Genomic DNA, 13,578 nt, shown 5'->3' on the forward strand with positions numbered 1-13,578 from the left:
GAGCGTGTCTATAACGGACGGTTCTACAATCTACCGTCCGATAGATTTTTTACTTTGTACGTTTGCTTGGTCTTACGTAGACGTATTATACTGTCAACCATTTATTAGAGTTTACAAAATTGATTATAAGATTATTTCAACCGCCTAATTATTATTATGCTTTAACTCCCCCAATAACATTTTTCCGAGATACCATTTTATTACATTATTTGCTGCAATAGATTCAAATATGCGAAACCTGTCTTTACCACCTGAAATGGGAGAATGTTTAACCTAAACAGACAATACAAGTCTGAGTACTAGTATCAGATTAACTTACATTGCCAAACGTACTAATTGTCATTTGAATCATTTTCCCTGCAGTCAGTTGAACGACCATAGTCGATCGCACGATGATCAAAATTAAGTTGCGGATTTCTTTATTGGGTAAATAATACCAGTTTGTCAAGTAAACGGCATCACCAATTTTCTTGCTCTGTTAAGAATTTGTCGTATTAACCATCACGATTTCGATTTGTTGTATACCACTCTGTATTAACGCTATGACTAAGTATGAGACATGTAAGTACCAAAGAACTTAAAATGAAAGATTCATGAAAAGATCATTCAAATCACCAAAAATTTATCATCGTGAAACTATGAAAGTTACATGATAAATGGTTATTTCTTAATCTCGACTACTTTGATAGTTCTATAATTAGAGAGTTGATATCTCAGTACCTGTTCCGTTAATATTTCACCGATGTAACATATTACGAAAATGTTAAAACAGATTGAAACGAACATCATAAAATACGATGTCAAATTTCGAATATCATGCTCATCCCATTCCTAAGAAGCAATCGTTAAAAGTATAGGACAAATATACAGAAAAATAAATTTATATCTTATGTGGAAAGAAATTAGCAAGCAATAAAAATATAATAAATATGTACCGTTAGAATGTAGTAGGCAATTAGACATATGTTCATCGTACATCGCAACATCTCCAATAAATATATTTTGTTCATCACAACCTCGATACACGATATGAAACTGCAATCAACACGTAATATAATACCAATGATCACTCTCGAAACAACAACAAGAAAAAACGAATTAACAATAGATCTTACTTCAACGTCCTCAGGTGTCGCTCCACGATTACTCCAATTTCCTGAAAACTGCTAGTTCCCTTCTGTTTTCTTGTTTCCTTAACAAATTCGGTAATCCACGCCATAATCACGTCCAGTTGACCACACGCGTGAGCAGCTAGTACAGCTGCGAGACTAAAAATTCCAACTGTACTGGAGTTCGCGATAAGAGCAGACCAAATTTGCAGGGAAAGCATGATTTCGTTTGCCGGACTTTCATCGACGTTCACCAACTTCTTGTATACTGCACAAGGCAGCAAGCGTAAGACTCTTGTCTCGTTTCCAATCTGAATCTCGACCGTAGTTAACGCTGTCACGAAACAAAAGCACAAAATGCCACCCTGCATGAAAATAGCGCACGAAGCAGCTACATAGCGACCGAATTTTCCGTTTTTCATCATTACGTGTTGATCCTCCTCCCTAGTCACTGATCGCCAGTCAGCCTCTATGTGTTCTACGCATTGTCGTATGTCTTTGCTGTGTAATAACAAGGTACTATAATTAAAGCTGCTGACGAACAAATGACTCAAGAAATCTAGGGTTTTCAATTTCAAGTTAATGCTCTCGTCTTCTAGAATGAGTAGCAATACACTGGGAATCGCAGTGATGATTACGGAGACGAAGCAAACGATGTTTAAAATAAATGAAACGATCTTCTCCAGTCTTGTGGTGGATGGAGACGATGGCCATGCACCGATCGGTTTCAAGAACCATCGATTTAATTGAAGACAGTAGTCGCTGCTGCTGTCAGCTTCTATGATCACTGCTTCGTTCGACATCGCGGAGTGAAGTTGTTATTAGAATGCAGCCGCGCGTCAGTGGGAGATGCATGGAGCAGCGCAACGCTTGCGCGTGTTTTTTAGGTACTTGTTCTACCGATCGATTCGTTTAGTTGGTAGAACTTGTTTTAGAAAAGTTGAAAAGTATACTCGCTTGGAAATTGTTAGTTGCAATGCTGTGAAGTGGATGGCGTGCGTGCAATGATTCATATCCCTCCCTACGTTAACTGTATATGTTGTAAAATTTTTAATAAGAAGTGGCTAGTCATCCGTACGTATGTTAGGTGCTTGTAAGTTATAGCTGTTTTAATTTGTGCTTGTGAATTGTTGAATTTCGTGATAAATGATATAATAATTTTCGTTCTTCTGTCGATATTGACAAATGTCAATTATAAAACAGCATTTGTACATTATGGAATAGTGTTACGAAGACGTTATTTATAATCACATGGAACACGTTATTTATAATCATAATGTTTGCAATGAACGATTTCAATAGCTTTTTATAAAATTGCTTTTTATAAAAACATGAAACAATAGAAGAGTATAACTATAATGTACGATTCTTCGGCTTACCGCTCCATCAATGTTTTAGTTCGTAAGTGATCTTGTTCTTAACTAGATCTATTAGATTGACAAACGTTTATCATAGGTTTTAAAATAGATTATTATATTTGTTAGATCATTACGTATTACCATTATTTGTATTTCAAATTCTGCAACAGCATTTACAAACAATTGCACAACTAACAAATTCATTCCTTAGAAACGTATTTAATCACATCATTTATCGTAATAAATTCAAATACTCGAGACCGATTTTTACTTGGTACGATAGAATATTTCGCGTGAAATATTCTAGTTAACGATTTGATATTTTACGTTCTGTAGTAACCGTTCCTGATAGAAACAAGAGGTAAGAATTCGTTGAGCGAATCGGCATGCGATCGCGAGGGATTACAATTTCCGGAGTAGTAGAGAGACAATATTAAACACCATGGACGTATACACGATAGCATATGCAATTCCAGTATCGATTTTTGCCGAGAAATTACATAGAGAAGACACCAGAAGATATTGTTGAAACATTTTCAACATATAAATTATTTTGTTTCTATTTTGAAACACATATTCAACGTACAACATATAATACAATAGCTTGCACTTATCTTAAAAGGATATCTGGCTCAAGTACAAATAATAATCAGCGAGAAGGTGAATAATCAACATATTCTCACTAATGTCGTCAAATAATCTGTCTCAGCTAACGAGACATATACGTGTGTATAAATAACAATACAATAACCAATAAATACCTTAATGTGTGCAGGTGATGCTCCACAATAATTCCTTTCTCTTCTTTCTATTCCTCCTTGACCTTCGTATCCGCCAAACTATCGAACCTGGCCATTACCACGTTCAATGGACCATTTGTATGGATCGCTAGGATAGCGACCAAGCAATAAGCTTCCACATCACGATGATCCCAAAAAGAGTCTGTACAATGAGCACGATGTCATTCGTCGGGCTGAATCTAACGTCCAACAGATTTATCCAAATCGGACAAGGTAACGAACACATGAAATAACTGTCATTCGCCACATGAAACACAATCTTCTTAAAGGCTTCAGTTACATTATAGATCAGAACGCCACTATACGTGCACAATGCAGCTACGAAAACAATGGAACGTCCGATTCTCGCGTTTTTCAACATCAATTCGCGATCGTTGGCATTTTTAACGACCTGCTAGTCGAGTTCCGTGTGTTTTATGCAACGGACCAATAGTCTTGATCCTCGTCTTCGAGCTGCCAGCGTCGTACACTTGGATAGTATATTCGATATCACGAGGGTAAAAAGTGTTAAATATCGGTGGTTCACTAGACAAGTCTACCATGATTACTTCGCGGAGATCGTTTGTCGACTGAAACCCTCAAGTTTCAAGTTTAATGCTATGGTAAAATGGCACGTGTGCGAGTTTCTTTTCGACCGCTTGTCGCCATGGTGCACCTGTTACCGTTCAAAGGGTTCGAGCCCTTCGGAGTTCTTGCTTGTACTGCATGTAATACTTCATGCTTTATTTACGATTTTAGTACCACAGAATTCATGATGTTGAGGGTCATGGATTAATTGATTTTTTTTTTAGTGTCAGCGAATATGCTGCCTATTTTGCAGCAGGTCGAAGAAATCACTTTCTAGGGGATGAATTTCCATTCGTGAAAACTTGTCATGTTTCTTAGGGTACTTTCTGTTGTATATAGGTAAAACTAGAAACTAAGAAGCGTCACACATTATCGCCATAGCACATACTAGATATTCTCACGAGCATATGATGGCTCTTAATGGACTGTTTGTTTTTTTATATGTATAACACAAATTCGATTATTTGATTACGTTGACCAAGAAGGAAAATATTCATTATAAAAATCCCGCGAAAAGTATTTGAAAGGTAATGAAACTATATTAATCAATTGAAATACAAATACATCGTGCAAGAATTTAATACATCAGTTATACGTTAGTTCTAGAATTATATTTTTCATATTTGTGAAAGATTTTCTATTTAAATCGCTAAATATTCATATATACGCATTTCCGTATAGAAAAAAAAGCAAAAAATGATATAATCAACGAGGATACAGACCTAAAAAGTTCGTAGATTCATGGTTCAAAGGTTCGTAGCTCAAAGGTTAAAAAATCTCAAATATAGCACATCGTATTCTACTGATAAAAAATATTAATCATGATTGTGTTACCACTGTATTCAAATTTGTATTGTATTTCAAACTTTACATCACCTACAGAAATATTCAAATAGAAAATCCGACAAAATCGTTAAATCCGTCAAAATTTAATCACGTCATTTGTCGTAACAGGTTCAAATATGCGAAACCAGTCTTTACCACCTGTAACAACAAAATATTTCACGTGGGCGTACATACATATACAGGAGAGTAAATACAAGAGACAAATTGACATACATCACCGAATGTGTATACAGACATGTGAACCAATTTTCCAGCAGTGATATGAACGACCATGCTCGATCGCGCGATGATCAAAATCAAGTCGAGGATTATTTTATCGGGTAAATAATACCAGTTTGTCATATAAACCACCTCCCCAACCTTTTGGCACTGAGAACAGTTTATTTAATTAGTAGGGATCACGATTTTGATTTTTCGTATTTATATTATTTGATATTAATATTTACATCACTTGACAATAACATTAATATTAAAACTACAAATGGCTATAATATAAAACGCGCAAGAAAGATACCAAAAGAGAGATATATGAAAAGAAAAGATCATTCATGTTATCGAAAATGCATAGTTGCAAATCCATAGAATTTCTATTCAAAATTATCAATTATTCATTTTGGCTATAGTGGTAGTTTTGGTGTTAACGACTCTCAAATACCTGTTCTGTCAATATTTCACCGATGTAGCATATTACGAAAATATTAAAACAGATTGAAATGAGCATCATAAAATACGTAAATAAATTCTGAATATCGCGGTCAGCCCATTCCTAAAAAGAAATCGTACAGTGAATAACATAATAATAAGCAAAATTGAACCCTGAATGTGATTTGGAAAAACAGACAAATAATAATAATATATTTAATACGTACCGAAAGAATATAGTAGCCAATTACACATATATCCATCGTACACCTGAACATCTCTAAAAAATATATCCTGTTCATCACATCCTCGATGCACGAGATAAAACTGTAATTAACGCATAATGTAGTACCAATGATCGCTCTTGAAACAACCAACAAAAAGAAAGAATTAAAAATAGATCTTACTTCAACGTCCTCAGGTGTCGCTCTACGATTACTCCAATTTTCCGAAAACTACTAGTTTCCTTTTGCTCTCTTGCTTCCTTAACAAATTTAGTAATCCACATCATAATTACGTCCAATTGACCACACGCGTGAGCAGCTAGCACAGCTGCGAGACTAAAAATTCCAACCGTACTAGAGTTCGCGATAAGAGCGGCCCAAATTTGTAAAAAAAGCATGATTTCGTTTGCTGGACTTTCATCGACGTTCACCAACTTCTTGTATACTGCACAAGGTAACACGTGTAAGACCCTCGTCTCGTTTCCAATTTGAATCTCGGTTGTAGTTAACGCTGTCACAAAGCAAAAGCACAAAACGCCACCCTGCATGAAAACGGCGCACGAAGCAGCTACGTAGCGACCGAATTTCGCGTTCTTCATCATCACGTGTTGATCCTCCTCCCTAGTCACTGTTCGCCAGTCAGCTTCAATGTGTTCCACGCAATGTCGTATGTCCCTGCCGCGTATTAACAAAGCCGTGTAATTGGCGCTGCTGACGAACCAATGACTGACAGGTCCCAGTGTCTTCAGTTTCATGTAAATGCTTTCGTCTTCTAGAATCATTAGTAACAGACTAGGAATCGCAGTGACGATTACGGAGGTGAAGCAAATGATGTTTAAAATAAATGAAACAATCTTTTCCAGTCTTGTGGTGGATGAAGACGATGGCCATGCTCCGATCGGTTTTAAGAACCATCGATTCAATTGAAGACTGTAGTCACTGTTGCTGTTGCTGTCGCCTTCTGTGATCACTGGTTCGTTCGTCATCGCGAAATGAAGCTGTTGTTAGAAAGTAGCCGTGAATCAATGGGGGATGCACGGAGCAGTGCAACGCTTGCGCGTGTTTTTTAGGTGTTCGTTCAATTAATCGATTTGCCTAGTCGGCAGAACTTATTTTAGAATAGTATGAAAGTATATGCTCTTGAAAATTGCTAGTTGGTATCGTGTGAAGTGGATGGTGTGCATGCAATGACTCATTCGTGTCTCCAACTTTTAGAGTGTATGTTCTGAAACTTTTAGTGGAAGATGGGTTGTGATACGTAATTGTGTTATGTGTAATTATGCTTGTAATTATAATAAATTTTATAGTAAATAATAATTTTCATTACTTCTGCCGGTATTTACAAATACCGATTTTAAGACTACATATCTATATTACCGAACCTTATTACGAATAAAATTACGAATAAAATTGAAATCATTATTAGCAAAATTACAGTGTTACACTGTAGTCGCAACTCTGATATTTGATCTGATATTGTCGTACGAACACCGTCTGATACTTAATTCGATACTGTTTGAAGACTCTCAATGAAAGTATAAAATTAAGGAACAGTATATAGATATTGATAAAATCATAAGACATTAAAATGTGTCACCAATGTTTGTATTTCAAACTCTACAATTTCATCTACAATAGCATATAAGTAAGAAATTCATTAGAAGTGCATTCAGTCATGTCATTTGACACAGTATATTAAGATACGCGAAGGCCAATCTCATCACCTGGAATAGCAAATTTTTTAGTCTGCAAAGAAAGATACATATTCGTAGATACATACAATAATGTGACTTACATCAGCGAACGTGTGTATGGACATGTGAATTAATTTTCCTGCAGTGATTTCAATGACCACACTCGATCTTGCGATGATCAAAATCAACTCAAGGATTCTTTTCCTGGGTAAGAAATACCAATTTGTCATATAGACTATCTCACCAACTTTCATGCACTGTCAACAATTCGTTAGATTAGTCGTGGATTCCACGGTTTTGATCGCTAGACATCTTCGCGTTAACGTGTCTCTGGTACCTGTTCTATTAGCACTTCGCCGATATAACATAATACAAATGTATTGAAAGTGAGTGATGCGCATATTACGAAATAAGAAGTGAGGCTTCGAACATCATGATCGGACCATTCCTAGAAATAAGTACATTCAAATCTTCTGAAAAGATTTCGAATTTTATCAGCATTAATCGTTTGTTACCGAAGATTATAATACGATATGAGTAGGTTGCGATTTTTGATGCATTGATGCGACATTTATGAAGAAGTGCGCATAATTAATATAATATCCACAAATACATAAAATATCCAATATAAAGTAGTAGTTAGAAACTTCAGTGAAACAAATTTCTATTTAAATTCGTGCGTGGGTAACAACATTTTGCACAAAATAGTTTGAATATGAAGCTATCGTCATACATACAGGATGATCCATCTTTTTATACGAAGCCTTGTTAATATGTTTTGTGCGTATATGAGCATATAAGAAAATACTGTTATGTGGATATAAGTTTTGTGGTGTTTCATTAGAATGTAACAAAAATTGAAAATATAAATAGAACAATATCTGGACCTATGGTGTGTCTGCCGAAAGCAAGAGCAAGTAAAACTCAAACTTTTTTGTATCAACGGTGCGAACGATTTATGACACTCGTGCCTGGGAGAAAATTTTCTCAGTCCTCTATCCTTCGCTTTGGTTAGTTTCACGTGTATTATTTTTCTGTCCAAGTTTTTCCATCAGCCTCAATAGCATTTGCGAGGGTAATAAATGTCGAGTTTCTGAAGGACTCACCTGTCGAAAATCTGGTTATTAAAGATAGATCGCATCAAGCGGCTCTGACCAGAAGAAGTTTCTCTGCGTCATCAAATGTAGAGAAACAGGTTTATCCGCCAAGTCGTACTGCGATCTGAAAGAAGCGCGCTAAGGGTGCAGAGAGTACGGAGTGCAACGAGAACAATAGGCAAATCCCTAACTAGCCGAACTAGCATAGGAGTCAGCCAATTAGGTGAAAAAAGAAAGTGTCTTTGGACCTCGAGAAGGGTGGATTAACTGCAGAGGCGACTAGTAAGAAAAATAATTCGATCAGGTACGCCCGAAGAAAAGTTTGTACTCCGTTAACGAATGAAAGATACTACTACCGATTTATTGTGAAGTGACAACACGTCTCATATCGTTCATAGGTCTTTTATGTGTATTGTGCGTTGAATGAAAAGATATATCAAAGAAGGCATAATTTCTGATTGATTCGTTGAGATAAAACAAAATCAAAATGAACTTCATAGGGTAATAAATTCAATACTTTATCAATAATAGGAACGATAAACATTTTGAAATGGGATATTAGCAACTAGTAATAGTCATCGTACATATGGTTTCTTTCGTATTTCATATTTTTGACATCACTTCTTAAGAATATCAAGTAGTTTCTTTAGCTATTCCTATAAAACATGGCGAAAAAGCACACACACAAGAGCCCAGCGCACCTTACACATATGTACGTAGTATAAAGTATTTGCGAGGGTAATAAATCTCGAGTTTCTAAAGGGCCCACCTGTCGAAAATCTGCTTATTAAAGATAGATCGCATTAAGCGGTTCTGACAAGAAGAAGTTTCTCTGCGTCATCAAATGTAGAGAAACAGGTTTATCCGCCAAGTCGTACTGCGATCTGAAAGAAGCGCGCTAAGGGTGCAGAGAGTACGGAGTGCAACGAGAACAATAGGCAAATCCCTAACTAGCCGAACTAGCATAGGAGTCAGCCAATTAGGTGAAAAAAGAAAGTGTCTTTGGACCTCGAGAAGGGTGGATTAACTGCAGAGGCGACTAGTAAGAAAAATAATTCGATCAGGTACGCCCGAAGAAAAGTTTGTACTCCGTTAACGAATGAAAGATACTACTACCGATTTATTGTGAAGTGACAACACGTCTCATATCGTTCATAGGTCTTTTATGTGTATTGTGCGTTGAATGAAAAGATATATCAAAGAAGGCATAATTTCTGATTGATTCGTTGAGATAAAACAAAATCAAAATGAACTTCATAGGGTAATAAATTCAATACTTTATCAATAATAGGAACGATAAACATTTTGAAATGGGATATTAGCAACTAGTAATAGTCATCGTACATATGGTTTCTTTCGTATTTCATATTTTTGACATCACTTCTTAAGAATATCAAGTAGTTTCTTTAGCTATTCCTATAAAACATGGCGAAAAAGCACACACACAAGAGCCCAGCGCACCTTACACATATGTACGTAGTATAAAGTATAAAGATAGCTTGATATCGTATTAAGTTGTCCCAATAGTTTCTTTCGATTTATACGAAATATTAGATAGGCAACATTTTTTGACTTGTGTTATTTTATTGAACTATGTATGATGCATTTTGTTCTTTTGAAATAAAGAAAACAACATTTGACAGATTAAGTTTCATGTTTATATAAAGATGCATTGTTGTAAGACATTTTTGTTGAAAAACACTTTTGGGACACAAAGAAAGACACACTTCTGGGACAACCTAATATTATGCAATGTCAGTTTAAAAAATTAGTTAACATAATAAGCACTACATATGTTTGATGTTCCATATGTACCGTAACGATATAATACCCAACCATGCATATTGCCAAAACGCATCTAAACAACTCTATCATGCATACCCAGCTCATTATTTCCTCTATACGTGCTATAAAACTGCAATTAACACCAATAAATAATCATCAATAAAAAAGTCATTGTCAAGGAATTAATCAAAATGATATAAGAATCTTACTCTAGTATTCTCAGATGATGTTTTACGATCGTTTCAATTTTTCTAAAAGAAGCATCCTGCTTTCTGTTTCCAGCTTCATTCACATAGTCATTGATCCAAATCGTTAACACGCCCAGTTGACCGCAAGCATGTGAGGCCAAGACACTCGCGAGGGTGTAAAATGCAATTCCACTGGAGTCGGCGATGAAAGCCGATAGAAACTGCACTACGAGGACTATTTCGTTCGCGGGACTCGTGTCGACTGGGATCATCTTGTTGTAAACATCAAAAGGTAACGTACGTATGGTCCTTGTTTCGTTGCCAACTTTGATGATCTGCACATTGGATGCACTTACTATACAGTAAGACATGATACCACTATGCACGAAGATCGCGCACATAGTCGACACGTATCGGCCAAACTTCGCGTGTTTCAACATTACTTGTTGCTCGTCCTCTTTCTTCACCATTCGCCAGTCAGTTTCAATGCGTTCCACACAGTCACTGATATTTCTGCCCCGAAACAGCAGGTTCGTGTAATTGATTCCACCGAGAAATGAATGAGTCAGAGGACCAAATACTTTTACTTTTCTATAAAAACTATCACCTACGAAGATTAAATGAGCGACGCAAGGAATTATGTTGAACAGTATAATGACGTAGCAGAGAACGATTAAAAACAAGGAAATGACTCTTTCGCGTGTCGACGTAGTGGAGAAATATGGCCAGGCACCGATCGGTTTTAATATCCAACGATTTATTTGTAGACTGTAATCGCTATGACTCTTGGCGTTCGCTTTTATCATCACGGATTCGCTCATCGTGGCTTCTCATCGATGTCCCGGTAACTATTGAATTGCCTTTCTTACAGGAGAATAACAGCACGAAGTTGTTGAACGCCTGCGCGAATTTTTTTCCGTAGTATTATAGCCGATCGATTTGTCTAGTTGTTAGAATTTGTGGTAAGACAACAAATGTAGGTTTGGAAGTTGCTTTAGAAAGTTGTGAATAATTGCAAGAATCGAAGAGCACGAAGCACGCAATGCTTCTTGCGGTTCACGAGATCGAATTGGATTTGGTCGGGGCAGGGAAGAATTTATGAAATCGATTCTTTAGACTGTTGGAAGATTGTGTCGAAACGAAATAAGTGTTAACTTGTACCGTTGCTAGTTTCAAACTTAAGGGATGGAAATATTCCTTCGGTATCTGCACGATAAAATTTGTAACTCTGTTAGGAATGAAATTTATAAAGCTATTTACTGTAACACTAAAAGTATTAATCACATTACAAATACAATTATACATTTAATGTAAATACTTCCATTCTGGTATCGCCGGTCAACAGTGGCCACTATGACGTCATTGGAAAGTCACTTGTGGCAATCAGTATGTTAATGATGCGATATAATATCATTCTTTTTGCTGCATGATACATTTTATACCTGCCTCAGAACGATGGAGAAGTCCGTCAGAACTTTCAAGTATTGGAATAGATGTGGAATTGAGAAGATAGTAATGCGGGGAAAATAATGAGTAGCGAAAGGAACAAGTAGGAATATAAGAAATATAAAACACACGTATATGTACATTAAATATATAAAGTTCCAGTGCATTAGATGCAGGTTTTGTGTTGCTATTGTTTGTATTCTAAATTTTATAATATCGTTTACAAAAAGTTACACAATTAAAAAATTAATTAGTAATGTATTTAATTATGTCATTTGTCGTAAGAGATTCAAATACGCGAAACCGGTCTTTACCACCTGAAATGAGAATACTTCATGTAAACGGACACACAGATATAAATAAGAGGATCAAAATGACTTACATCACCGAATGTGTAGACAGACATGTGAACCATTTTTCCAGCAGTGATTTGAACGACCACACCCGATCGCGCGATGATCAAAATCAAGTCGAGAATTGTTTTATCGGGTAAGTAATACCAGTTTGTCATATAAACTACTTCACCAACCTTCTTACTCTGTGAAAAATTGAATTTCGTTAGTCGTTATTACGATTTTGATATGTTGCATTTATGTCAAAGATTAATTTGCGCCTGGTACCTGTTCTGTCAATATTTCACCTATGTAACATATTAGAAAAACGTTGAAACCAATTGAAATATATATCATAATATACGTAACCAGGCTTTGAACGTTTTGATCAGCCCATTCCTGGAAGTGTCACACAAAAGGTATTATATATAAAAATAGTTTTAGCAAAAATAGTTATATATAAAAACTAATTTACAATGACTCCAAAAAGTATCTGCACATCATTTTCCAATGAAGCGCCCTTTTAATGGAGTTGTGTATTTCATTTCGTTTATTAAAGTTTTTATTATATGAAAGTAGCATTGAATGATAGGAAATTTATCATACTTGAATCTAATTAATTAATATGTAAATGTTATAATACGTGCAATGGGGTGCGAATATTTTTTGTGATCAGTGTGGATTTGACATTGAGGGAGAATGCTTGACGTATACCGAAAGAATGTAGTAACCCAGTATGCATATGTTCATGGTGCATCTAAATATCTCTAAGAAATATACTCGGTTCATCAACTTCTCGATGTATCCAATGAAACTGCAATTATCACGTAACATAGTCACAAAGTTCACTAACACGAATCCAGCAAAAAAGAATACGAATAATCTTACTTTAGCGTCCTCAAGTGCCGCTCCACGATAACTCCTATGCCCTTAGGACCATCTGTCTTCTTCGGTTCGTTCACGAATTCAGTGATCCATACCATAACTACATTCAGCTGACCGCACGCGTGAGCAGCTAGAACAGCTGCAAGACTGAACATTCCAACTGTACTGGAGTTCGCAATAATAGTACACCACGCTTGCAAGAAGAGCACGATTTCGTTCGTTGGACTTTCATCGACGTTTATCAGCTTGTTGTATACTGCACAAGGTAACACGTGTAAAATCCTCGTCTCGTTTCCAACTTGAATCTCCACTGTATCCATTGCTGTGACGAAAATAAAGCACATAACGCCACTCTGCATGAAAATAGCGCACGAAGCTGCTACATAGCGACCGAATTTCGCGTTCTTTAACATCACCCATTGATCCTTCTCTCTGGTCACTGTTTGCCAGTCAGCTTCCATGTGTTCCATGCACTGACGTATATCTTTGCTCCGAAGTAGTAAAGTAGTGTAATTCGCGCCACTGACGACCCAATGACTCACGGGACCTAGAGATTTCAGTTTCAAATAAATACTCTCGTCTTCTAAAAACATGCGTACCAAACA

General features: G+C 36.3%; 4 protein-coding genes across 4 annotated transcripts; all 4 read right to left on the bottom strand.

The window, feature by feature from the left end:
* Nucleotides 1–35: 35 nt before the first annotated feature.
* On the bottom strand, nucleotides 36–2,255 carry LOC100748942. Its single transcript, XM_012391213.3, has 5 exons — nucleotides 1,116–2,255; nucleotides 936–1,035; nucleotides 721–831; nucleotides 320–475; nucleotides 36–251 (listed from the first exon to the last, which is right to left on the bottom strand). Exons 1-5 carry the CDS (start codon nucleotides 1,910–1,912, stop codon nucleotides 201–203), a joined length of 1,215 nt encoding a protein of 404 aa, XP_012246636.1. The 5' UTR covers nucleotides 1,913–2,255; the 3' UTR covers nucleotides 36–200.
* A 2,482-nt stretch (nucleotides 2,256–4,737) lies between these two features.
* Nucleotides 4,738–6,815, bottom strand: LOC100747859 (odorant receptor 4-like). Its single transcript, XM_024370857.2, has 5 exons — nucleotides 5,730–6,815; nucleotides 5,550–5,649; nucleotides 5,336–5,446; nucleotides 4,894–5,049; nucleotides 4,738–4,818 (listed from the first exon to the last, which is right to left on the bottom strand). The coding sequence occupies exons 1-5, from the start codon at nucleotides 6,530–6,532 to the stop codon at nucleotides 4,768–4,770; spliced, it is 1,221 nt and encodes a 406-aa protein (XP_024226625.2). The 5' UTR covers nucleotides 6,533–6,815; the 3' UTR covers nucleotides 4,738–4,767.
* Nucleotides 6,816–9,920: 3,105 nt separating this feature from the next.
* LOC100749063 lies at nucleotides 9,921–11,490 on the bottom strand. The gene is made up of 3 exons (XM_012391214.3): nucleotides 10,332–11,490; nucleotides 10,153–10,252; nucleotides 9,921–10,076 (listed from the first exon to the last, which is right to left on the bottom strand). The coding sequence occupies exons 1-3, from the start codon at nucleotides 11,129–11,131 to the stop codon at nucleotides 9,921–9,923; spliced, it is 1,056 nt and encodes a 351-aa protein (XP_012246637.1). The 5' UTR covers nucleotides 11,132–11,490.
* Nucleotides 11,491–11,590: 100 nt separating this feature from the next.
* LOC100747982 (odorant receptor 4-like) lies at nucleotides 11,591–13,575 on the bottom strand (the record flags this gene model as incomplete). Its single annotated transcript, XM_033323427.1, has 5 exons — nucleotides 11,591–12,073; nucleotides 12,139–12,294; nucleotides 12,377–12,487; nucleotides 12,803–12,902; nucleotides 12,977–13,575. Coding segments are annotated over 5 exons (1,017 nt in total), but the record flags the coding sequence as incomplete, so codon positions are not given.
* Between the last annotated feature and the right edge of the window lie 3 nt (nucleotides 13,576–13,578).

Source organism: Bombus impatiens, unplaced genomic scaffold (assembly GCF_000188095.3).
Source record: "Bombus impatiens unplaced genomic scaffold, BIMP_2.2 scf_0985, whole genome shotgun sequence".
NCBI lineage: Eukaryota > Metazoa > Arthropoda > Insecta > Hymenoptera > Apidae > Bombus > Bombus impatiens.